Here is a 26,761-nt window from a genome sequence, read left to right as displayed (position 1 = left end):
TATATATTATTTTTCTATCAATAATTAAAAACAGAATAAGGTAACTGGTTCTTTCCAAGGCCAGGATCAGCGATCTCATTGATCGCCAGTACTAATAAACATATTTGACCTCTGCTGATCGCAAGGGTATGGCGCTTCTTTTGTTTCCTGATCACACAGGAATGCGAAGACCCATTGTTGATCTCTTTCTTGCTAACTACTGAACCTATTTACATACCTATCTATTCACCAAGCTGCTTCTCTTTCTCCTTCTATCTACTCCAACCCTCACATATTTATGATTATATCAAGTACATGACAAAAGTCAAAACTAAACAACATTTAATAATACCACACAGTAGTTGGAGCACCTCAAGACGGTTAATAGCACCTCAAGACAGATACAATACCAGTGATTGTAAGAGCTCTTGAAATGATCAATAAAGGAACTGAAAATTATTTGAAAGTGATCCCTGGATTACATCCATGCAGAAAGTGAAAAAAGTATTAACTCGTACGTCACACGTATTGAGAAGAGTCTTGTCGCAGGGAATTTTCTTTCCTTTTTTGCCCTTTATTTTCTTTGTTTAATTTATATTTTTTCTTTTTCTCTCTGTCTTTCTTCCCCTTTTTTTGTCACTGACTTTGTAAATGAACAATCTGGTGTGAGTATTTTAATGGCCTACAAATGTATACAGTGCGTTTCTCTGCCTTGGGCATCAGGAAAGCACTCGACAAGAAAGGGAAGCAGAATTGAAAGAAGATGATAATGAAAGTGATGATGATGATAATAATAATAATAATAATAATAATAATAATAATAATAATAATTATTATTATTATTATTATAGCGGAACCCATAACAAAACCAGGCAAAAGAACGGCGGACGGATAATCATAAATACTATAAAATAGTTGATATAGGAATTACGCACACACACACACACACGCACTCACACACACACACACAAACACACACACACACACACACACTACTATGCAACACCCCTCCAAAATCATACAAGAATAAAATCATACTATAAATACCCAACAAGATGAACAAAACTCACAACATGTGCCATAGAAGGCTAACAGAAGAACGCAACCTGCGCTATATAAACAACACACAAGATAAAAAACTAATACAGCAGAAGACTCAAACAAAAGCCCATGACAAAACGAACTGGTACAATACAATACCACCCACCCCACCAACAAAATGCAGCGCTCACCACTCTGCCAGCACAAAGGTGCAACAAATGGTTCAAAACAAAGTTGCTTGAAACCTTCAGATGTCGAGAAATAATAGATGACGTTACCTTACCTCAATTTATGAGAGACAGGAGTTTCCGAAAAAGTCTGATTGTAACAGCAAAAAATGAAGCTTGAACTTTAAGGGAAGGCCTTTCGCTCGGTAGTAGATCAGTAGAGATGCAGACTGACTACAGCTGTCATCCTTATACAACGTCAGGAGATAATCGAGCAAGGAGGAGGAAGCGGACCAGCGAAGAAAACAGGGTAGTGATACAGTGCTACTTAGAAAGTAAAGCTAAAAGAAGGGGCTATAAAAAACGGATGTTAACACTTTGGGTAGAGAAGGGTATGTTTAAAGTTACTGAGCAGAGAGATTAGTTGATCAAGATAGTGGTATTAGGAGAAGAAAGTAAATGACAGAACTGGAGGTAGAAGAGATCATGAGAGAACTGGAAAAGAAAGACCAGGCAGTGGGAAAGACAAACAACAACATAAGAAATAGATCTCAAACCAAAGAAGAACCTAAAGAAAAAAATAATAATAGCGCTACAAATAAGGAAGGAACAACTGACATCAACGATTTAAGTGAGGAAGACCAGAAGATTTTAGATGAGTTGCAAGAAGTAATGAGTAAAGAAGTATGAAAAAGATTGCCAGCATTAAAAAGACATCAACAGAAGGAAGCTACAAGAAATGACTAGGTAAGTAGATTCTGTTATCAGGAGGATAGATATTAAAAATATAGGAGACACTAACTTATTGATATATGCAGGAATGGTAGTAGTCACCAGAAAATTAGATATCTCACAAGGAAAGATTAAAAAAGAGCATATGTGAAAAAGGAGACTAAAAAATAAAGTGAAGACTTTAAGACAAGATCTCAGTAGAATAGAAACCTGGAAAACAAACAAGTTAGGAAACACAAGATGCAAATCTTGTCCCGAGGAGAGATACTTAATCAAAGAGAAAGGGCTTGGGATAATAATAGAAGAGTTAAAACAGATATCAGAAAAGAATGGATCAGTATCAAGAGAATAGATTATTTGAGACAGACCAGAGGAGATTTTATAACCAAATAAATATTGGAGAAAGAAGTACTGAAGATGAGAAACCTAATGCAGAGGAAGCCAGAATAATATTTGAGATAAACCAGTCAATCACAATGGAGATACAGTATGGTTAAAAAAAGTAAGGGTAGAAGTTGTGAGTGAGAAACAGCCAGATCTCACATTAACTAGTGCATTGATGAGTAAAGTGTTAGGAAAAATACCGAATTGGAAGGGCCCAAGACCAGATTTAGTGCAAGGGTACCGGCTAAAGAAGTTCAGTAAGTTACATGGGAGGCTGAAGGAACAGCTTCAGGATTGCTTTAATGGAGGAATAATACCAGATTGGAAGACAAGAAAGAGGACGATACTCTCATTATGAAGGATAAGAGCAAGGGTAATACAGCTAACAAATATAGACCAATCACTTACCATTAGTGTGGAAGCTACTAACAAGAATGCTTTCAGAAAGCATTTGTGTAAACCTTGACAACCAGAATTTACTACCAGAATAACAGAAATGTTGCATGATCTATTATATATAGACAAAGCAGTTCTGAATGAAGTGAATGCTAGAAAGAAAAATCTAACAATAGCATGGATAAATTATAAGAAAGCCTATGACATGATCCCACACTCATGGATAAGTGAATGTCTGAGCATGTTCAGTATAGCAGACAATATAAGAGAATGAATGCTTTAGCATGAAGAAATGGAAAGTAGATCTATACTCAAGTGACACACTCGTAGGGAAAGTTAACAAGACATTAAAATCATTGAAAGGAGGAGAGAGTTATGAGTATCTAGGAGTATTAGAATCTGACAGAATACTAACTACAGAAATAAAAACGAAAATTGAGAAGGAGCACATCAGAATGGTGAGGAAACTAAAGAAGTCAAAGCTAAATGGTCCGAATCTAGTGAAGGCTGTAAATTCTTGGGCAGTATCATTACTTAGATACTCAGCAGCTTTTGTAGTTTGGAGAAAAACTGAATTAGCAAAGCTAGACAGAAGAACTAGGAAGGAATTCAATATAAATGGAGAACTCGACCCAAGGTCAGGAAATGCAAGATTATACCTACCCAGAACAGAATGTGGAAGAAGGTTAATATCAGTAGAAGACTGCGTGGAGTTAGCAATAGCAGATACACACTCATACGTAGGTAATAGTGAAGAAAGTTTATTAAAAGCTGATAGAGTCACAGCAAGACATAGGGCAATCAAAACACCAAACGAATTTAAAAACCAGAAAAAAAGAAAAGAAATTATCTGACTGGTAGGAGAAGGCATTGCTTGGTAGATTACCAAAGATAGTTTCTGCAAATAGTAGTGGTGAGATATGGTTATGGCCGCAGAAGTGAAAGCTGAAGAGGGTAACAGAAAGTTTGTTAGTGCACAAGATCAAGTGTTAAGAACTAACTGGATAAAAGCCAAAATAGACAAAAACCAAGTAGATTCCCAATGTAGATTATGCAAATCAAAAGTGGAAAGCGTTACTCATACAGTAAGTGAATGTAGCATGCTGGCACAGAAAGAATACAAGACATAACAATCTAGGAGGAGAAATTCACTGGGAGTTTTGTAGAAAGCTAGGATTTGAACATACTGTTAAATGGTATGAACATGAACAAAGTAAAGTACTAGAAAGTAAGAAATACAAGATGTTGTGGGACTTTAACAATCAGACTGACATGGTAATAGAAGCCAGAAGGCCTGATTTCATAGTAGTAGATGAAGAGAATAGAAAGTGCCAGATAATTGACTTTACAGTCGCAAATGATGAACAATTAATGTGAGAGGTATAGAAAAAAATAGAGAAGTACCAGGACCTAGCTATTGAATTACAAAGACTATGGAAAGCTCGGATAAAATGTATCTCGGTAGTTATATTGGGAACTATCCCTAAAGATCTGAACGGATGGATAGAGGAAATAAGCATAAAACCCAATTTAGTACAACTGCAGAAAACAGTATTATTAGGGATAGCTAGGATACTTAGAAGGGTTCTTGGCATCTAAGGTTACTTGTTGTAGCCCGATGTTAGAATTATTTTCTTTTCCAACAGTCTAATTTGTTGAGTGTATAATAATAATAATAATAATAATAATAATAATAATAATAATAATAATAATAATAAAAGACGATAAGGACGAAGTTGCAAAAATGTGGGCAATGGGGTGAGTAAATGTTATCCTAGTAGTTATAGGGGAACTCGGAGCACTAACAACCAGAAATATGTCGGATAACTTGTAATTGACTTACGGGCAGATCAGTTCCCCTAAACCGCTCTATTGGGGACTGCTAGAAGTTTAAGAATGGTGCTTTGGTGTTGAGTGTTTTCAACGATAAGTTAATATTCAGGTACTAAAGCTTATAATTTGCGGAAAGAGACGGTGTCAAACTTCCGACAACAGGTTACTGTCAGCTCTCACAAGAGTAAATCCCAGAGCTCTGAGAAGTAAAATAATAATAATAATAATAATAATAATAATAATAGTGATGATGATGATGATAATGATGATGAATTTCTGCGTGCGATATAGTATGTGTCTGTATGTGTAGCAACTACACCATTCTAGATATGCGAGTGTTCTAATATATGTTGAGTATGTAATTGTAAAGGATCTGTGTTTTCTGGTTTTCAAGAGAGCACTTGGCTTTTGATACACAGCTTTTTCTATCATATAGACATACGATCACCATGGAACATTGTTGATGATAAGGATTGCAGATGTGTTTCTTGATAATACCGGTGATACGTCTGGGTGTTGTTGAATGAGATTTAGTTGTCAGGATCTAATGGAAATGCTTTCACGACATTAGTGCATATTCGATGTGAGTTGTCTAGGTTGCATGTGGATGACATCTGCATTATAAAAGATCACAAAAAAAGAATCATCTGTAGAAATGGCACGTATATGTATCAGAAGCGATAGTAAGAGGGTTACTCATATGCACAGAAAGAAGTGTAGTGGTTCATAGCAGAATACTAATATAAACGAAAGTTGATTCAGAAATATGAAATATTAACTTCGTTTTTCATTTATAGATAGGTATGCATACTAGAAATGTTAACCTGTTTTGAGAAAAGATAAACCATAAAAATAGGTGAATAAAATAAACGAAGCAGAATTGATGATATGCTTTATCAGTAAATTTTTATTTCAATTCTGCTACAAAATTTGGGAAAAGAAATTTTATAGCAGATGAAAAGGTTGAAATGTGACAGCTATGCCTTTCTCATCTGTGGCTGGTCTGTAGAACAAAGTTGGAAGTTTGAATGTTTTGTCGAAAATATATTTAGTATGGTATACGGTAATTTTAAATTAATGGCAGCATGTCATCAATAAAAGTTGTAAGATGCAATTATGACTTGAAAGGCAACTATTAAAATGTTCAGGTAAGCCTTCAGATCATTATTCTTGATGATAAATGGAAGGTGATGTCCTTTTTGGCTACACTGCAATTGGCAGTTTTCTTTAACTTTATTTATATTATTATTTACTTCCATGATATGATGTTCTTTATTTTTCTCCCATAAGGAGTGGTATAAAATTATCAAATTAATACGCAAGCACACACGAAAGGTTTCCAATCTGCAAGGACGGTAGTTTATGCACTAAGTAGTATTTCCTACAGAGAAAGTTTGAAATAGTAAAACAGGTAATGGGTATAGTTATAGCTTCGTTCTTTAGCGGTTGGCTTAGAATCCACATAGTTCTGGGTTCGATCTCATTGCGCAATATCATAAGAAATCGTCCCACATCGAAGTCACGGAGAGATCAGCACCTTGTTAATGGAAATTGATGGATGCAACTCTCTCTCTCTCTCTCTCTCACTCTCTCTCTCTCTCTATATATATATATATTGTATTGTATTGGCATCCTTTCTGTCTCGGGAGACAATGGAGTTGCGCTTTTTTTTTTTTTTTCCTAGGTCTAGTCCGGCTGTTATATTTTATTTCCTGTTACATTTCTTGCTGTGGCTGTGTAGTCCTATCCTGGACAAACACTCCCTCTGGCAGGTACTACAAATGTAGCGAAGACTGTTCCTGGCTGGTTGTAGTGTCATGGTCTCTTGTTTATGTCTCTTCATTTCTTTCCATTTCTCCTCTCTCTCTCTGTCACTCCTCTGTATACCCTCTTTTACTGTACGTCGCCATTCTCCACGGTTGCCGGCGACTGCCTCCCAACCGCTAATGTTGATGTTGCAGGCCTTCATATCCCTTTTGCAAACATCCTTGTAACGTAAGATCGGTCTACCCACAGACCTAGTACCCCTAGCAAGCTCTCCATAGAGTATGTCCTTGGGGATTCTGCCATCTTTCATACGGCTAACATGCCCAAGCCATCTCATACGTCTTGTGTGAGGAGTGCAAACATGCTTGGTATTCCTGCTTGCCTGAGGACATCTTTGTTGGGGATATGATTCTGCCATTTGATGTGGAGGATTTTTCGGAGGCAGCGCAGGTGAAAGATGTTTAGGCGACGCTCTTGGCGTGTGTATAGCGTCCAGGTCTCGCTTCCATACAGTAGAGTGCTGAGTACACATGCCTGGTAGATCTTCATTTTTGTGGTCTTGGTCAGCTTATTGTTGTCCCAAGCCCGTTTGGAGAGTTGGGCCATCGCAGCAGCTGCCTTGCCAATGCGTATATTGAGCTCAGTGTCAAGGATAGGTTGTAGGTGACGGTAGAGCCCAGATAGGTAAACTTCTCCACCTCTTGTAATCTGTGGTCTCCAATATGTATGTTTGGGATGTCCGATGTAGCCTGGCCCATGATGTTGGTCTTCTTAAGGCTGATAGCTAAGCCAAAGTCGTTACATGCTTGCTCAAAACAGTTAATGAGCCTTTGGAGGGCTTCTTCTGTGTGTTTACCAGAGCGGCATCATCAGCAAATAACATCTCCTTGATCAGGACGTTTCTGATTTTGGTCTTGGCACGCAGGCGCGAGAGATTGAACAGTTTCCCGTCACTTCTACTGTGCAGAAACACTCCATCATCTGATGTCTGAAAGGCATGTGACAGCAAGAGTGAGAAGAAGATGCCAAACAATGTAGGAGCGAGGACACAGCCTTGCTTTACCCCGTTTTTTATTTGGAAGGCGGCTGATGTTGAACCGTTGTGCTGTATGGTGCCTTGCATGTCATCATGGAAAGACTTGATGATCCTCAGCAGCTTTGGTGGACATCCGATTTTTTTGGAGCAGGAGGAAGAGGCCTGTTCTGCTTTCCGAGTCAAAAGCCTTTGTTAGATCAATGAAGGCCATATATAATGGCATTTTCTGCTCTCTGGACTTCTCCTGAAGTTGGCGTATGGAGAATATCATATCGATAGTTGATCTGCTTCTTCTAAAGCCACACTGCGATTCCGGATAGATTTGAGAAGCAAGTAGTTGTAGCCTGACCAGGATAACATACAGAGTGAGGTGAATATATTGTGGTCTAAATTACGTAAAATGAAAATAACACTGACATCTCATTTTATCAGATATATTTACCAAAATTACATAAAAATATTTCAATATACAAAAGAGTAAATTTATTCAATAAAATCACCATTGGCTTCAATAACGGTCTCTAGACGAGTTCGGAATCTCCTGAAACTCTTCTGGACGGTCTCCTTGTTTAAGCTGGTGAATGCTGCCATAATCCTTGCTTTGTTACAAAGAGTTTTGTTGGTCTCTCGCTCAAATGCGCCCCATACATAATAATCAAGTCTGGGGAGTTAGGTGGTCCGAGGTTAGGGGTGATGTGGTCACAAAAATTGTCTAACAGCCATGACTGGGTTCCCCTGCTTGTTTGGCATGTCGCAGAGTCATGTTGCCAGACATAGGGTCTTCCAGCAGACACCCTCTTGATCCAGGGCAGCACTACCTCATCCAAACACTTGATGTAGACCGTTTTGAGTCTGAGGCTGTGTGAGAAAATAAATGGAGGCATAAGGTCGCTATCGCTAGTGATCACGCCAAACACCATGATGTTGACTGGATGTTTGATTTTTATCACTCTCAGTATATGCACTGTCCTCAGATTGTCACCCAAACACTCTGAAATGCTCGTATTGGAGCTTCCGGAGCGAATGCCAAGCAATATAGCATGCTGTTCTTCACAGACGGTACTGAATGACGGTAGTCGACAAAACCAAAAGCGTTGCGCATGCGTAAAATTAAAAATACAGAATGGTGACAGTTTACGCATCGCACCCTGTACATATAGTCATATACAAAACTTGCAAAAATATAATTACTGAAAAATCGTTGAGTACATTTAAGATTATCTTTATTACCACGAAAATGTTCACATTGACTTCATGGATTCGCCAAAGCTTAAAACTGGCAAAACTGCGAAGTGACTATTAAGTTTTTCTTGTATATATGTATGTATATATATATATATAATCAAACACACTTATATAATTCTCTCCGTCTTGCTTGTGTTTAATCCAATAACGGTCTATAATTATAATTAGCGAAGCCCGTAATATTCCTGATGGTTTGGAATAAAATTTGTTCTAAACCAACTTAATTTACATTAGTATATATTAATTTATTACGTACATTAATCCCGAAATTATGGAATTAATAATATCTATTCCTAATGACACAACCACTGAAAATAATTAAATGATAAACTATCCGGGGAAACTTATGTTTTTCTGTTTTTTATTCTTAATATACGTTGGTCTCAAAAATCGTTTTAGCCGATTATGTACATACGTGCGAGTTTTTCACCTGTATTCACTGCATTGTTATAACGTGTTGGAGTTTAAAGACCTATTATTAACTGAGGTGTTAATTACTGGAGATATACTTTTTGATGTTCTATACATCTTTATCTTCTTATATGATTTCAAATCTATTTTTCTCATATATATATATATATATATATATATATATATATATATATATATATATATATACACGATCGTGAGGTTGTGAGTTCGAATCCCGGACCGGGCTGCGTGTTGTGTTCTTAAGCAAAGCACTTTATTTCACGTTGCTCCAGTTCACTCAGCTGTAGAAATGAGTTGCGACGTCACTGGTGCCAAGCTGTATCGACCTTTGTCTTTCCCTTGGATAACACTGGTGGCGTGGAGAGGGGAGGCCGGTATGCATGGGCGACTACTGGTCTTCCATAAAAACAACCTTGCCCAGACTTGTGCCTCAGAGGGTAACTCTCTAGGTGCAAACCCATGGTCACTCATGACCGAAGGGGGTCTTTATACACTGTTATATTTCGGAATGGTCATATTGCCAGTTTAGCCAATAAAAACACACGCACTATATATTTGGTGTTATTTTGCTTCAGTGATATTTATTTTTTACATTAATCTTAATCTTATTTCGGCCAGAGTTCTTTCGTCACACTCCTGTGACCGCATCAGTGGTCTTTTGTTTTCTTCTCACTTATTTGTGTCTCTCCTTACTAACCGTCAGCCATTTTGTATTTAAACGTATATATATACTATTTACTCTTTTACTTGTTTCAGTCATTTGACTGCGGCCATGCTGGAGCACCACCTTTAGTCGAGCAAATCGACCCCGGGACTTATTCTTTGTAAGCCCAGTACTTATTCTATCGGTCTCTTTTGCCGAACCGCTAAGTGACGGGGACGTAAACACACACCAGCATCGGTTGTCAAGCAATGCTAGGGGGACAAACACAGACACACACACAAATATATATACATATACACGACAGGCTTCTTTCAGTTTCCGTCTACCAAATCGACTCACAAGGCATTGGTCGGCCCGGGGCTATAGCAGAAGACACTTGACCAAGATGCCACGCAGTGGGATTGAACCCAGAACCATGTGGTTGGTTAGCAAGCTACTTACCACACAGCCACTCCTGCGCCTATGCGTGTTCGAAATTATGTTTCATCTGATGATTACGGTTTTTTGACAATGAAGTAATGTTCTCATTCTAATGCGTAAGAAACAGCTGTAATTAGTTGACAATTATCCATCGACTGTTATTATTCATTTGATATATATATATATATTATATATATATATATATATATAATATATATATATATATATATATATATACACGATCGTGAGGTTGTGAGTTCGAATCCCGGACCGGGCTGCGTGTTGTGTTCTTAAGCAAAGCACTTTATTTCACGTTGCTCCAGTTCACTCAGCTGTAGAAATGAGTTGCGACGTCACTGGTGCCAAGCTGTATCGACCTTTGTCTTTCCCTTGGATAACACTGGTGGCGTGGAGAGGGGAGGCCGGTATGCATGGGCGACTACTGGTCTTCCATAAAAACAACCTTGCCCAGACTTGTGCCTCAGAGGGTAACTCTCTAGGTGCAAACCCATGGTCACTCATGACCGAAGGGGGTCTTTATACACTGTTATATTTCGGAATGGTCATATTGCCAGTTTAGCCAATAAAAACACACGCACTATATATTTGGTGTTATTTTGCTTCAGTGATATTTATTTTTTACATTAATCTTAATCTTATTTCGGCCAGAGTTCTTTCGTCACACTCCTGTGACCGCATCAGTGGTCTTTTGTTTTCTTCTCACTTATTTGTGTCTCTCCTTACTAACCGTCAGCCATTTTGTATTTAAACGTATATATATACTCTTTACTCTTTTACTTGTTTCAGTCATTTGACTGCGGCCATGCTGGAGCACCACCTTTAGTCGAGCAAATCGACCCCGGGACTTATTCTTTGTAAGCCCAGTACTTATTCTATCGGTCTCTTTTGCCGAATCGCTAAGTGACGGGGACGTAAACACACACCAGCATCGGTTGTCAAGCAATGCTAGGGGGACAAACACAGACACACACACAAATATATATACATATACACGACAGGCTTCTTTCAGTTTCCGTCTACCAAATCGACTCACAAGGCATTGGTCGGCCCGGGGCTATAGCAGAAGACACTTGACCAAGATGCCACGCAGTGGGATTGAACCCAGAACCATGTGGTTGGTTAGCAAGCTACTTACCACACAGCCACTCCTGCGCCTATGCGTGTTCGAAATTATGTTTCATCTGATGATTACGGTTTTTTGACAATGAAGTAATGTTCTCATTCTAATGCGTAAGAAACAGCTGTAATTAGTTGACAATTATCCATCGACTGTTATTATTCATTTGATTATATATATATATATATATATATATATATATATATATATCGTGTGTGTGTTACGCGTGACTGTGCGAATGTATGTGTGTACACTTTTGGAAGATGTGAAAGGTTCAAACCAAAAGCGATAAACATGCTTTCATATATGCAGTAAGCGCTAGACTCGTTGGAAACTACGAATCAACGGCGCCATAGTTCCGTAATCATGACAGAAAATGAATAAATGAATATATGCTACTTACCGCCTTCGTAATTACTATAAAGTCCAAGACAACGATGACAAATCCAAGGATCAGCATTCCATACGTTGTAGCAATCATTTTCTCCTGTGAAAGGAAAGAAACAAAGACATGAGCTCATGAAATCTTGTATGGGAAAGGCCGTCTTAGCATGTATGTATTATTTATTCAGAATTTAAATTTACAAAACAATGTAACAGCATAAGAAATTCTGGAGCTTAATTTCTTTCACTATTTCTTATAAGAAAAGACCACGAAGCATTAAAATCCTTATAAACCATATCTAAATTTCACAATGTCCACAGATGTTTTAGCAAAATCGCGATCGCAAGGATTGGCAGAACAATGAAATTATTGGTATTCATTGCTAATTCTTTAACAAATAGTTCTTTGTACATATTCGATTTGATCTGTAAGCATCATGTTTGTTTGTACTGCTGTTACTGTTTGTGTCTTATTACAATCTGCATGGTATATTTGTCTCTATATCCTGTCCATTCGATGATTATTATCAATTGGCACCAGAATATTCACAGAGCGTGTATTGTTTGGAAGCAGATTATTCTCTTCATGAGATACCCAAGCCAGTCAGTTGTGTGCTGGAGAATCATAATCACATGTTCAACCCTGAGTGCGTATTCAAACATCTCTTTCAGTTATTTTCATTGGTTTCCTCTGATTCAGTTCCCCTTTTCTCCCTTTGCTGCTGTGTCTTTGCTACTAACCATTCAGTTTTAAAGGATGATCCATGTTAAATTGAAAAGTTGTAACATAGAAGTAAATAACGTACTATATACATGATATTATTGTATTGTAAAGAATATGTAAAATGAAATCAATATATTACATAATAATAAACGTAAAGTTGACTTAGGCACAGAGAATAACCAAGGATTTCATTATTCAGAGGACCATGGTTTACTCATTTGTGTAAAGGAAATAAACTTGAAATGAAACATTGTAGAGTTTTTTTATATATAAATATAGTATAAAATGTTTCATAAATATTTTCAAAGTATTTCAAAAGGAAACTTTGTAAGAACGTATATTTAATGAAAAGGATTGAATAACGACTGTAGAGATCAAGAGATTAAGAGAGAGAGAGAGGGAGAGAAAGAGGAAGAGAGAGAGGGAAAGAGAAAGAGAGAGAGAGAGAGGAAGAGAGAGGGGGAAAGAGAGAGAAAGACAGAGAGAGAGCGTTGTAAGGAAAAAGTGAATAGATTAGAGAGTGATGGGTAAAGATAAAAAGTGTTAAATCAAATAACAGGCGACGGGATACAAACGGAATGTGTGTGAGAGACGAATGTGAGTGAGAAAAACGGTAAAAATGATGACTATAAGAGAAAGGAAAAATTATAAAAATGTAAAGAAATACTAATAGGAGTGGAGGTGGTAAACAAAGTGAGAGAGAAGGAGAGAGAGAGAAAGAGATGAAGAGAAAAAGCGAAATACAATTTAGCAAGTAAACTAAGTTGAAGAAAAGGGGTACAGACGTAAGAGTTAAACACTGCCGCCTATGTTGTTGTTAATTAAAGTTTATTTTGTGAGTGAAACTTCAAAACCATATTTTGATAAAAATATATTGAAACTGGAATTTTAAAGAAATCTTCTAGACAATGTAAATTGTAATAATTGCTATCTGTTAGTAAAAGTTAAATACTCTGATTAATAAGCAGCTTTCTTATAGTATACATGTATGTATACGCGGGCGTGTCGTATTTATAAATACGTCTGTGTGCATGTGTGTGCCTGTGTTTATGCATGAACGAATAAATGAGTATTCCCATTTTAATGGTTAAGGATCGATGGCCTCATATACAACCTCTACTTCTCGTCATGTACACTGTTACACTGTTTTCACGCTACAGCTGTGCCCTCTCTAACTAGTCCTTGACGTCAACACTATACTTCCGTCTTTGCTGCCTGCAGGCCCATTTTCCGTCCACCCAACCACGAGGATACTAGGAATGAGATTCTGAGCCCAGATGACATGGCCAAAATATTGGAGTTTTCGATATCTGTCATCAGCTTTTGTTTACTCTCATCTCTTCAGTAGCCATATTGTTTTTCTTTGTTTCTTCCACTTTTTACCCATTCATTTTATCTACCTCTTTTCAGCTACTTCCAGTCTCCCCTCTGTCTTTCCTTCTAGTCATATCCTACTTTTCATATATCCTTCAGGTCTATCATTCTTCTCCCCCATTATCCTGTAAGCTGTCTCCTCTGTCCTCAAGAACTATATGTATATTTACACAAACTGACCCACAGTACTTCTTTCTTCCTACTCTTGAAAGCTTAGCGAATACATTCTTTGCTGAAATATTATAACCATATTTTGAGAATGTGAGCAAAAATGAAAATAAACTTATATATATGTTACTATATATCTTTGTGCGTGCGTGTGTGTAACTTTATCGATTACTTTTCAGTGAATCTCGACAAATTATTCTGGAATACTCTTTGATCCTCCGCCACACGTTAATTGTCGCAATTAAATCACATACCAATCCGGCTGAATTAATCACTGGTCCAAGGAAAAAAACCTGGGTTAACTCCAATTAATTTATCAGCGCAAATAACTGACGAATATTAGTGCCATTGATTTTGTTTTACTGAAGCAGAAGTAGGTTTTTAAGGTAAAGTGAAGGTTAGGGGTATAATCGACTGACTTGATGGCTACAGCATATTTTATAGACGAACGTAGGATGAATGGTAGAGTCGATCGTTATAGGATTTCAATAGAAGAAAGATACATGAGTATCAATATCTGCTAAATAATCTAAGTCGAAAATTGTTTTAATCTGACGTTGTCTACTCTATACGCAAATGAACCTGCACTTCCAACTTAAACGCATAAAAATATCGATAAAACACGCTAGCATACACCCCACTATATATATATATATATATATATATATATATATATATATATATATATATATATACATTTACATATTTCTTTCTTAAAAAATCTTGAGCGACTTCGCAGTTTCACCAAGAATGGCTTATAAGGCAGAAAATCTATGGAAAAGCATGTAGTATTTTGATGGGAATATTTTAAAAGTAGTAATAGAAGAAGTAGTAGTGAAAGCAGGCCAGATTGTACCACAGAATCTAAATGAAGGAATCTGGCATCTCTCGAGAAGGAGGATTTATCAAACCATTAAAACTAGCAGAAGAAAATGTGAAGGTTAAAAATAGAAAAGCGAAGCGAAAAGGCAAGCACATTTCTTGAAAAATGGGACTGATAATCGAGCTAGAGAGAAGGAGAAGAGAAAAAAATGTGCAAGACGAATAATAACGAATATGGTTTTCGTCGAATGGTAATTTTATTATGTGAATGAATAGATGGAGTGGATTATATCGTGTTAATTTGGCTCAAAAGTTTTCTTCACGTAACTATCGTAGGCAAAAACGCGATGTTCTATCGCCCACAGCGCCTTGGCTTCACCTGAAAAGAATGAAAAATGCTAAGACACCACGAATGGTACCTGTCGGACATATGTCACTCCCTCTGGGACACAGTAATAGTAATTTCAAAAACGTCCGTCCTCTCTGTCCCACCCTGTATATAAATAAAGTTAACAAAACTACTTTGTGCTTATGGGATATGTTGCACCTAAAAAACAGTCATATTTTTTCTCTAGAACTTTGCTAATCTCGCATATATTTAGTTCGTCCAGGAGGATAAGAACAGGAAGTCATCAGACTGGTCAAATATCTCTTTGTTGCATGAATCGAAATTAAAATAGGTTGGCTCACTTGGCTGAGTGTGCGCCTGATCGTAAAAGAGAAGAATTTCACTGAAGGGTATGAATGTATCGGCAAAGAAGAGGGACGCCATGTTATAGTCTGGGACTGAGTGTCTCATGAGGAATTGATCCAAGAGCATTATAAAGAATAATGTGCAGTACTTAACGACCTTAAAGAAAACTAAGCTTCCATATTTTAAAAGCTATTTGAGTGTGCCGTAAATATTTTATTTACCTGACCACGACCTGGAGAATATCAGAAATAATTAAGAATGTCATTAATACCAAGAAAATCAGAGTTACAGAGGCAAGCAAGATACCTCGATATAAATTCAATATGAAACTTAGAGAAACGTGTAAACACGAGTATTGAACGAAGTCCGGGGGTTTGCGTTAATGGGTTGTATGCCTAGTCTCTACAATATCTTATTGGGCGTATAAGTCTGTTGTGACCAACACATAAAATAATAAGCTTGTTGTGATCACCACATTTGCAAAATAATGCCTTGCAGCCGTGAATCTGTTTTGAAAAAATTTTAACATTCGACTACGTACAATTGTCTGATGATTATTCTCGAGTTTAACAGAGATTCTATTTCATTAAAAATAAATTATATATTTCTATACTCTAAAATTAAGTGATATTCGTTTTGTGGTGATGCGATACAGTTATTAAGTCAATTATGCAGCTATAGACAGTATTATTGAATTATAATTGAACATTTTGGTATATAATCATATATAATTTAGAAGCGTAAAAAAGAAATCTCTTTCAATTCATATATAATCTGATTAAATAAACAAATACTTAACATTTAATTATTAATGTGCACTCTCTATATGTACGCATATACATATACACACGCTCTGTCTTCCTCTCTCTCTCTCTCTCTCTCTCTCTCTATATATATATATATATATATTATATATATATATATATATATATATAATATATATATATATATATACACATTTACACACAGAGCCATATGTAGTGTAGTTGGTTGTGGAATCCTGCCTCCGTTAGAATCGCACGCGCATCGGTTCTCGATAATTACTGCTCAGCTATCGTATTTCTAAAACATATAATGAAGGTACTATTTAGGAGGCTGATAAGATTCCAGAGTTATTATCTAATACATTGTTTTATGTCAGTCCAGTAGTCAATACAGTTTAACACACACGCACACACACACACACACACACACAAATTATAAACCATACATAAACACAGATAATGTTTATTGAATATGTTGAAAGGATTTCAAAAGACTGAAAGCTTCTAAGTAAATATATTCTTCACTTGTACATATGTATACAGATATATGCATGAGAGTTTATGCACACACATGTATGCGTAATATTTATTTCGAATTTTAGTTCACGATCAGTAGCTTCTGGAGTAGAGTTGACTACATCGACCCAAGTCCAACTGGTGTCTATTTTATCCACCCCGAAGGATGAACGGCGAAGTCGACCTCGGCAACATATTTGAACTCACAACGTAAAGACGGACGAAATGCTTCTAGGCATTTTGTTCGACATGCTAACTATTTTGCCAGCTCACCGCCTTACAATTCTTAATAATATTGAATGGTAGTTGAATCTTTTGAGTTTATCTGCTCTTTGGTAGGTTGCGGTTTTCATTCAGCATGATGTCCAATATCACAGCATGATGTCACAGCATGATGTCCAAGATCCAGCTTGGCAGCTAGTTGTTTTAGTTTACATGTTACCAGTAATGCCCACAAACGGCTTAATAATACAATATATACATACATAACACACACACACATACGTATGTCCATATATACAGATACATACGTATACATATGAGTAATTTACATACACGTGTGTGTGTGTGTATGTATATATCTTCTTAGGTCCGTTGGTGCCTTTGAGCAGCACATCGGGCAGTCAGTGATCGCCAATTATTTCCGTCTCTGACCAACCGGTACGCTTCTTTCCAGGTGATGTTCAGTCTGCACAGGTCTTCTTTGAAGATACTATGTCATGTTTTCCTTGGCTGGCTTATTTTTCTCTTACCTCCAAGCGCGTTCCAGCCCATGGCTGTTTTCACAAGCTTCTCTGACAGTCTTAGTATGTGTCCAGCCATTCCCAATCGTCGTTCGCTTACAATTGCATTCAGGGGCTTTACTTTTGCTGCTTGGAGAATGGCTCTGCTAAGAGAAGAACAACAAAATGCAAAATGGGAGGAACACTTTAAAGAAACTCTAAATCAACCAGCACCAACAGTAAAATTGAGTTTACAGGCCCAACAAATAGATCACACACACACACACACACACACCACACACACACACACAAATTATAAACCATACATAAACACAGATAATGTTTATTGAATATGTTGAAAGGATTTCAAAAGACTGAAAGCTTCTAAGTAAATATATTCTTCACTTGTACATATGTATACAGATATATGCATGAGAGTTTATGCACACACATGTATGCGTAATATTTATTTCGAATTTTAGTTCACGATCAGTAGCTTCTGGAGTAGAGTTGACTACATCGACCCAAGTCCAACTGGTGTCTATTTTATCCACCCCGAAGGATGAACGGCGAAGTCGACCTCGGCAACATATTTGAACTCACAACGTAAAGACGGACGAAATGCTTCTAGGCATTTTGTTCGACATGCTAACTATTTTGCCAGCTCACCGCCTTACAATTCTTAATAATATTGAATGGTAGTTGAATCTTTTGAGTTTATCTGCTCTTTGGTAGGTTGCGGTTTTCATTCAGCATGATGTCCAATATCACAGCATGATGTCACAGCATGATGTCCAAGATCCAGCTTGGCAGCTAGTTGTTTTAGTTTACATGTTACCAGTAATGCCCACAAACGGCTTAATAATACAATATATACATACATAACACACACACACATACGTATGTCCATATATACAGATACATACGTATACATATGAGTAATTTACATACACGTGTGTGTGTGTGTATGTATATATCTTCTTAGGTCCGTTGGTGCCTTTGAGCAGCACATCGGGCAGTCAGTGATCGCCAATTATTTCCGTCTCTGACCAACCGGTACGCTTCTTTCCAGGTGATGTTCAGTCTGCACAGGTCTTCTTTGAAGATACTATGTCATGTTTTCCTTGGCTGGCTTATTTTTCTCTTACCTCCAAGCGCGTTCCAGCCCATGGCTGTTTTCACAAGCTTCTCTGACAGTCTTAGTATGTGTCCAGCCATTCCCAATCGTCGTTCGCTTACAATTGCATTCAGGGGCTTTACTTTTGCTGCTTGGAGAATGGCTCTGCTAAGAGAAGAACAACAAAATGCAAAATGGGAGGAACACTTTAAAGAAACTCTAAATCAACCAGCACCAACAGTAAAATTGAGTTTACAGGCCCAACAAATAGATCACACACACACACACACACACACACACACACACACACACACATATATATATATATATATATATATATATATATATACTAACGTTGCTCGGGATTTAAATGGATTAATTTGTATAAAATACATTACAGTTATGTTGAAACAGGTGATATGGGAAAGGGAAGCATTGACAACAAAATATTTGTGGAGTAAATGATGGGCTAATTCGACTAAACAACATGCTATGCGTCCGTTTGGAGTATTTCAGGTCCTAACCTGTGGGGGTTATGGGATTTTTGAACGCACCGGACTGTCAGTAGATATACTCTCTTTTGCAGCAGTCGGCGCTGGGTCTAAAACGACCCATCATCTGATATGCTGACACATACTTCGGGCTTGTTGTATTACATCACTCATAAAGTAAATTTTGAGGAACTGTGGTTGCTTATTTGTGTGTAACAGGGAACCAATGAGGTGATAGACATGCCCTTGAACTTTGGACGTCGTCGTAAATTCATGTTTATCTATCTTCTTAGATGCACCAAACGATGGCAGAGTTGTATTTTCTGATATTGTTCAGAAAATCGTTTGGCTGGATGGAAATGCCTTCTAGAAGATTCATAAGAGGTTGAGAAGAAGCTGGCAGTGTTACTTGACCGCCTGAGCAGCACATACCATTTGTTTCATTTGAAAATTTGAAGGCTCTACAGAAAAGACAATTTGTGTTTAACACACCAATTTGGACAGAGATATTATTTTTTATAAAAATGGGATAGATCATATCTGAAAACAGCTTCAGGAGTTGTGAAGAACAAATTTGTACGTAGTCTGTTTCTGAGAGCTATTCTATTGGACCTCTGTCTAATCATTAAAGCATTGATTTAATGATCCAGCATTAAGTGCTGCAACATGCATTTGTTGATCTCGAGAAAATCTCATCTAGCTTCTCTCTTCAGACCCTCGCTTTAGGTTCTCTACAATCCTCCTTGCTTTATACTTGTTTCTGGAGAGATTACGTCTTTTCTATGGTGTCATATTTTTCCTAATATTGTAAACAAAAAATTATGAACATAGAAAGAAATTATACATTAATCCCTATTTTTGTAAGCAGTTGTATCCGTAAAAATTTTATTTGAAGAGAGCAGTAATTGAAAGAAGAGAAAGTGAAAAGAACAGAGAAAGTGAAAGATGTGTGTACGTCTATATGAAATAGACGTGTGTGTGTGTGTGTGTGTGAGTGTGTGTGTGCGTGCGTATGTGAGAGAGAAAGAGGGTGAGACGGAGAGATAGAGTGAGTGAGTGAAAGTGTGTGTCGTGATGATTGATGTCTTTTAAGGTGCACACACCTATAGAAAATGTGACATCATCGTATAAAAGGTTATGTTAAATTTTTGAAATGCAAATATGTGAATGGAAATTAAGTTTAATTTGTAGCCAAAATAGTACTGAATATTTTGATACCCCATACGTCAAAATCTGTAACTCGGTTTTGGAAAGCATAAGGAATACGTAATATATAGGACATTATCTCACATAACAATACAGACGTAATACTGTAATAGTGTAAGAGATAACAGATTTTTCTGGGCTCGCATTAGAAGAGAAGTAGGAAATTTTTGGGGTCCATTTTTTTAAAGCCATAATTACAAAACTTTCGTCGAATCTTGTAAACAACTTAACTTGATATATATATTAAAAATAAACAGATTTATGGTGTTTTCTAGGCTCATGATTAGTTATGATGTAATTATGATGTAATTAGGATATAATTTTACGGAACTATTCGGTACCAAACAAGATAATTGTACTATATTAACTGTATTAAACTCTACTAGTCCATCATTAAGAGCGCTCATTTCAAATACAGTAGCACATTGACAAATGATGGAAGATTGCGTCTTCGAGTCAAGTGAAAAGTTGACGGGAGAAAATTTATACCCATACTGGAGAACTAGGTCAAATAATTGCAATAGGAAGTACTCCGCTTAATGTGTCCAAAGGACAGCTATTGGTGTTAGATTGGGAATCGGTTCAGGTCTTTCTTCAAGAAGAATAACAGTACCTTTAGAGAATTACGCCCCGTCGGAATCATTCGAGTAACGTTTCTGTACATCACAGTATTTTAGCTAATGTTATATAAACTTCTTAATCACATGACCATTCACAAGTTCATGAGTGTCTCTTGTACCGGTTTGCTACTTAGGAATATTTATTTATTTATTCAGTTTAACCTTCCTATTGAATTAGCTATTAACAGTATGATACCCAATTACTTCTCTTTTAAACAATGTTCTTTCTAGCGCTTAGATTGTCTCATTCTGTTTATCTTCAATGTTAAATCACTGATAAAACAACGAAAACAGAATTTAAAAAAAACGGTCTTATGTTTCATATTGTCCGACATTGTTTTTCTTTCAAACGAAAATCAAGACAAATATTATTTTTAAGGTAATGAAATCCTAATCGGTGGTTGAAAGTGTTATCTATAGATTTCAGTTATTAGTTTTGTAAAATTATAATATAATCTGTAAAATAACTACTTGTTTTATATATATATATATATATATATATATATATATCAGAACACGCGGCGAAAAAAGCAGAGCAAAGGAAGCATTCAGCGAGCTGTTTTGTGCGATAAATTTTCGATTCTAGCTTGAAATTAATTTGCTTTTCTTTAGCAACTGATTGAGGAAATTTTGGCTGTCATTTTGGCATCAACGTCTCTTTCTTTCTCACTCTTTACATGTGTGAAACTTAGACGAGGTATTAATTCCGCCTTATATGAGATTTGCTTCCTGTTTCGCAATCTCCTAGCATAACAAATAATAATATCTTAAACGCATAAAACGTTTTTACTTTACACACATATACACAGCCACATGCCAAACGTATTTCAGTGGAGAAAGACATGAGCACCTTCATCTTTCGTCTTACCTTGAGTTTTATTCTTCCTGGCGCAATGAATGTATACCAGTCATGTATAAGCGTTATATCTATTTAAGGAAGACAAAATAAACAAAGAAACAAATTCTAGGCGTCACATTATCAAATGCTGTTTCAAATTACACAAACTCATACACACAAACCGACACACATATATAGGTATATGCACACAAATACGTACATAACATTACAACAATTACATTCACTTTTGGACCGGAAAATATGTAAGATTTCACCAGTTAAGTAGCTAACCTCTACATGTCTCAAATAATATTCACATTAAAATATTGGATTCAAATTTTAGCACAAGTAGCACAAGGCCAGCAGTTTCGTGGGAGGGGCTATGTCGAGTCCATCGACGCAAATGCTCAACTGGTACTTATTTTATCGACACCGAAAAGCACAAAGGGTAAAGTCGACCTAGGCAGCATTTGAACTTAGAACGTAAAGTCAAAATAAATTTGTCTGACGCGGTAACGATTCTGCCAGTTCGCCGTCTTTCCTCCATCAAAATATTGCTCGCGCTTATGGGTCCATACTGCTTTTACAAGTACAAACTGCATACTTCGAAAGATAATTTTCCTTGTTGGGTAGGAGTTAAGAGTTCACTTCCCAGCACCACGCAAGAATTAACCACAGACTGTTTCTTCTTAGCGCTTCTTTCTATAAAGTCATATTCCCTAGCGAGCGCGTACGTAGTCGCGCGACATGTTCGAAATGACAGCCAGGTCTTCCCCAACCTGCCGATTTCCAAAAGGGACAAGTGATTCTCTAAAGGTGGGTAGCGTGTCTGTCTCGGAAGAAATATATTTCGTCATATGTCTACTGGTTTAAGGTGAACATGAGATTAAACAGCAACAACAAAAGTAATAGTCGTTTGGTTCGCTAAAAACAGTAGCCAAATAGCCTTCAAATCATACCGTAACGCTTTACAGAAGAGGGTCCCTTAATTAATTTATGTATAGTATATGAAAACATTTTATACACACAAAAGCACACATGCACGCTTCAGGATGTTTATGGTTATAATGTCTAGGCAATAACGACCCCTGTACCTATTTCCTTAGCCTGGTAGTTATTCTATTGGAATCTTTTGCCGAACCGCTAATTCATAAAGATGTAAACTAACCAACAACGGTTGGCAAGTAGTAGTTGGGGACAAACGCTAACACACACGTGCATAACTTACTATATATATATATATATATATATATTTACATCAAGGGAGCGGTGAATATATTGTCTAAATTACGCAAAAATGAAAATAACACTGATACCTCATTTTAAAAGATATATTTACCAAAATTGCATAAAAATATCTTGAAATACTAATCGACATTGGCTTCAGCAACGGCCTCCACACGCCTTCGGAATCTCCTGCAACTCTTCTGGATGGTCTCCTTGTTTAAGTGGGTAAATGCTGCGATAATCCTTGCTTTCAGTTCATCTTTGGTTTTACAAGGAGTCTTGTCGGTCTCTCGCTCAACTGCGCCCCACACAAAATAATCAATGGGGAGTTAGGTGGTCCGATGTTAGGGGTGATGTGGTCGCAGAAATTTTTTGACAGACATGAGTGGGTTCTCCTGCTTGTGTAGCATGGAGTAGGGTCCTGTTACCAGATACAGGCTCTTCCAGCAGACACTCTCTTGACCCAGCGCAGTACTATCTCCTCCAGGCACTTGATGTAGGCCTCCTTGTTGAGTCTGAGACCGTATAGGAAGAGGAATGGAGGTATAGAGTGGCCATCACTAGTGATCACTCCAAACACCATGATGTTGACTGGATGTTTGATTTTTATCTCTCGGTACATGTCCTCAGATTGCACTGTCTTCAGATTGACGCTCACACACTCTGAAATGTTCGTATTGGAACTTCCGGTGTGAATGCCAAGCAGTACAGTATGTCGTTTCCAAATTTCTGGCAGAGTGAATTGCATCATGGTACTGCTTTTCTCACAGACGGTGCCAAACTGACCCTACTATACTGTGTAATCGACAAAATCAAAAACAAACAATGAGCATGCTCGAAATTTAAAATATTAAATGGTGACAATTTACACATCACTCCCAGTATATATATATATATATATATATATAGGATGGGGGGTGAAACATTCCTGGCTTTTGGGTAAAAAGAAAATACAGGAGAATCAGCTAATTATGATTTTATTCAACATATTCCCCTCTCAGATTCACACACTTATTGCAGCGGTCCTGTAAAAGCACTCGCAAGTTTGTGCTTCCAACCAGGCCTTTATCAATACACTTAAAGCTAGGAACTTTTCAGCACCCCTCGTATATTCGTATATATATATATATATATATATATATATATATATATATATATATAAATGATCTTGCAGTTTACGTCTACTAAATTCGTTCAGAAGACATTCGATGTCTCCAGGCTTAAGCAGAAGGCACTTCTCCAATGAAGTCTCGCCAATGGGACTGAATCCAACACCACTTGGTTGAAAATCGAGCTTCTTAGGCACATACCCATGTCTACGCCATGAATAATTAATGAACAAAACTTTATGTATTTGTACTTTTGAACAAATAATGTAAGAAATCATTATCTATTTTGCTGTTGTTGTTTTTGCTGCTGCTGCTGCTGCTTTTTTCGTTGTTTTCGCTGTTCAGAATAATTATTTGTATATCTGAAAGAGCTTGTGCATAATTTGTTGCGTAATTTCATTCCCCATGAGTTTCTCCTGAAGAGAGATGCCCTCTGTCAAATTGATGTATTCTTGTCACTCTATGTGAAGTCTTACGGTGGAACAATGACTCTTTGTATTACATGTCATTTTTCAATATCTCGTCCTCACATGATAATATTGGCGGCGAATTGGCAGACTCATTTGAATGTCTGACGCAATATTTGTGTAGTAGTTGCTCTGCCTCTTTATGTTCTGAGTTCAAATCGTACCGAACTCATCTTGATTTTTTTTTTTATCTTTCGTAGGCTGATAAATCATAATGCCATTCCAGGAATGCTAGAGCATTGGACGAAATCCATTGTAGTATTTAGTTACGGTCTTTTACATTCTGAGCACTGTGATGTATGCGGCAAAATTGTCTGTATCTAGCTTTAGAGTTACTCAAAAGTAGGAAGCCAAATATACCATTATATTCTTCCACGAAATATATAACGTAAGCGAAGAAATCATCAGGGGTTATTCAGTAACTTCATGGTACTAAAGAAATTGGTACTTTGCGGTAGTTGAATTCTGTCACCAGTAGATTCATAACAAGCCAGAAATAATATTCTTTATAGAGAGCTAAAAATTGCACCAGAAGGCTGTGTAATATAAATATAAGATTATGTATTAAATTATAAGTATCTAAAACACACACACAACCATTCCTTTGTGACAGACAAAAGAGTAAGAAAAAATGGTGCTCCTGAATGATCATAGCATACTAGCTAAAACGAAGTGAAGAACGAAAGAAACATTGCCTTCTTTTCTTAAGAAAAAAGATAAATTTTACTGGAGATTGTAAAACCAAAATCATACGAAGAAATTTGCTAATATATATATACATTAATTTAACTATATTAGAGAAAAATTGTGATGTTACCCATAAATGAATGATACTTTTTGATAAAAGGCTGAAGTGAACATATCTTCCAAAGATAGTGTCTCCAAAATATATATAATATATTGTCAGGTAACCTGATATAAATATCAGCCGGATCTCCGTCAAATTCAGCCTAACAACTCAAAAAAGAAAAAAGGAAGAACATGTTGGATAATGTTCTCCGAGATGCATCTAGAATAAGTGGAGACAGATGGAATACCTTTCGTTGTGTGTCTACGCTATACTGATTTGTGTTAAACCCCATTAACATAATTAATGGTGTCGAACGATCGAGATTAGCCGGATAAATCTATTAGATGTTAGGTCGTTGGTCCTCGGAGGAATAGTAGCCAAAGACTGTAAACAGTATGGCTAAAGCTCGAATGTCTGTGATCAGCGGTCTGTGGGATCTAGGCTGACTTGGATTGAACAACAACAAATACTACTACTAGTGCATTTTAGATTTTGAAGTGCTACTAGAGGGAGTATTTGCTTACAAAATACTTTAAAGAGCCTCTGTTCATCGAAGTTGTTCAATTCACTATACTACATATGTAAGATTCTACTATATGCTTTTTGCGGCGCTCACGACGACGAAATTAAAAGTATACATTTAGTTTGGTAATTTACATTCTCACTCCCCTTCTCCTATTCGAATCTCATCACGAGAAAAATAGAAGTTAGAAACAATTGGACCTAGAGTTACATATCATTAAATCAACATTGTATGTATTTCATTGATGGAAAATAAATTCTAAACTTACGTTATTATTTAAAACAAAAGTAAAAGCCGCACTCTATGTTTACTAAGAAGCTCATGTAAAGTATATTCTGAAATTATTCTATAAAAAATCACGCAATGATCATATAATTAGTATCTGTTTCATAAACCACTATTGTCAGCAACATTTGCCTCTAAGCAAGCCTTTCTCACACTGCTCTCTCTAATTGTGATTCTGTTTACGAACCTCTACTTAAATATGCACACATACAAGGTTACTGAGCCACTATCAAGATAATTTCAGAATTCAGGATTTCTTTATGCTTCTATTATATTGCAAATTTAAATATTCCCTTAGCTGCCTCTGGAAGCAAACAAAAACATAAAATAGAATTCATTCATTCAACCTTCCATCAATTCTTTATATTGATTATTATTACAGAAAAGTTCAACCTGGAATTTCTTATCAATTTCTTTAGGTTCAATATTCAGTAATGGAAGCATTTCTGCGCCTTTATCTTGCCTACTCCAATGCCATTCAAATGAGCCGAGAAAGATTTAGAGAATTTCAATTTCTACTAAGAGCACACAACACTGATGATTAAGGCATCTAATCAATATTCACTGCAATTTCAACACTTCAGAAAGTATTGATTTCGTTTAGAAAAGGTACTAAAACCGTATATTTTAAGAAGACGTAATCAAAAGATTATGTATTAACGTCTTCTTATTGGAATCAATCATTA

The 26,761-nt window shown here is 36.7% G+C and overlaps 1 protein-coding gene across 1 annotated transcript in view; it reads right to left on the bottom strand.

The window, feature by feature from the left end:
• LOC115225647 (parathyroid hormone/parathyroid hormone-related peptide receptor) overlaps nucleotides 1-26,761 on the bottom strand; it is a 784,809-nt gene that overhangs the window by 239,840 nt on the left and 518,208 nt on the right. The window contains exon 3 of the mRNA XM_036504944.1: nucleotides 11,638-11,721. Coding sequence (XP_036360837.1) covers nucleotides 11,638-11,721 — 84 coding nt within the window. The remainder of the gene's footprint in view (nucleotides 1-11,637; nucleotides 11,722-26,761) is intronic.

This window comes from Octopus sinensis, linkage group LG1, assembly GCF_006345805.1.
Source record: "Octopus sinensis linkage group LG1, ASM634580v1, whole genome shotgun sequence".
NCBI lineage: Eukaryota > Metazoa > Mollusca > Cephalopoda > Octopoda > Octopodidae > Octopus > Octopus sinensis.
The sequence above is the reverse complement of the archived record's forward strand: the minus strand, read 5'-3'. Positions and strand labels throughout refer to the sequence as shown.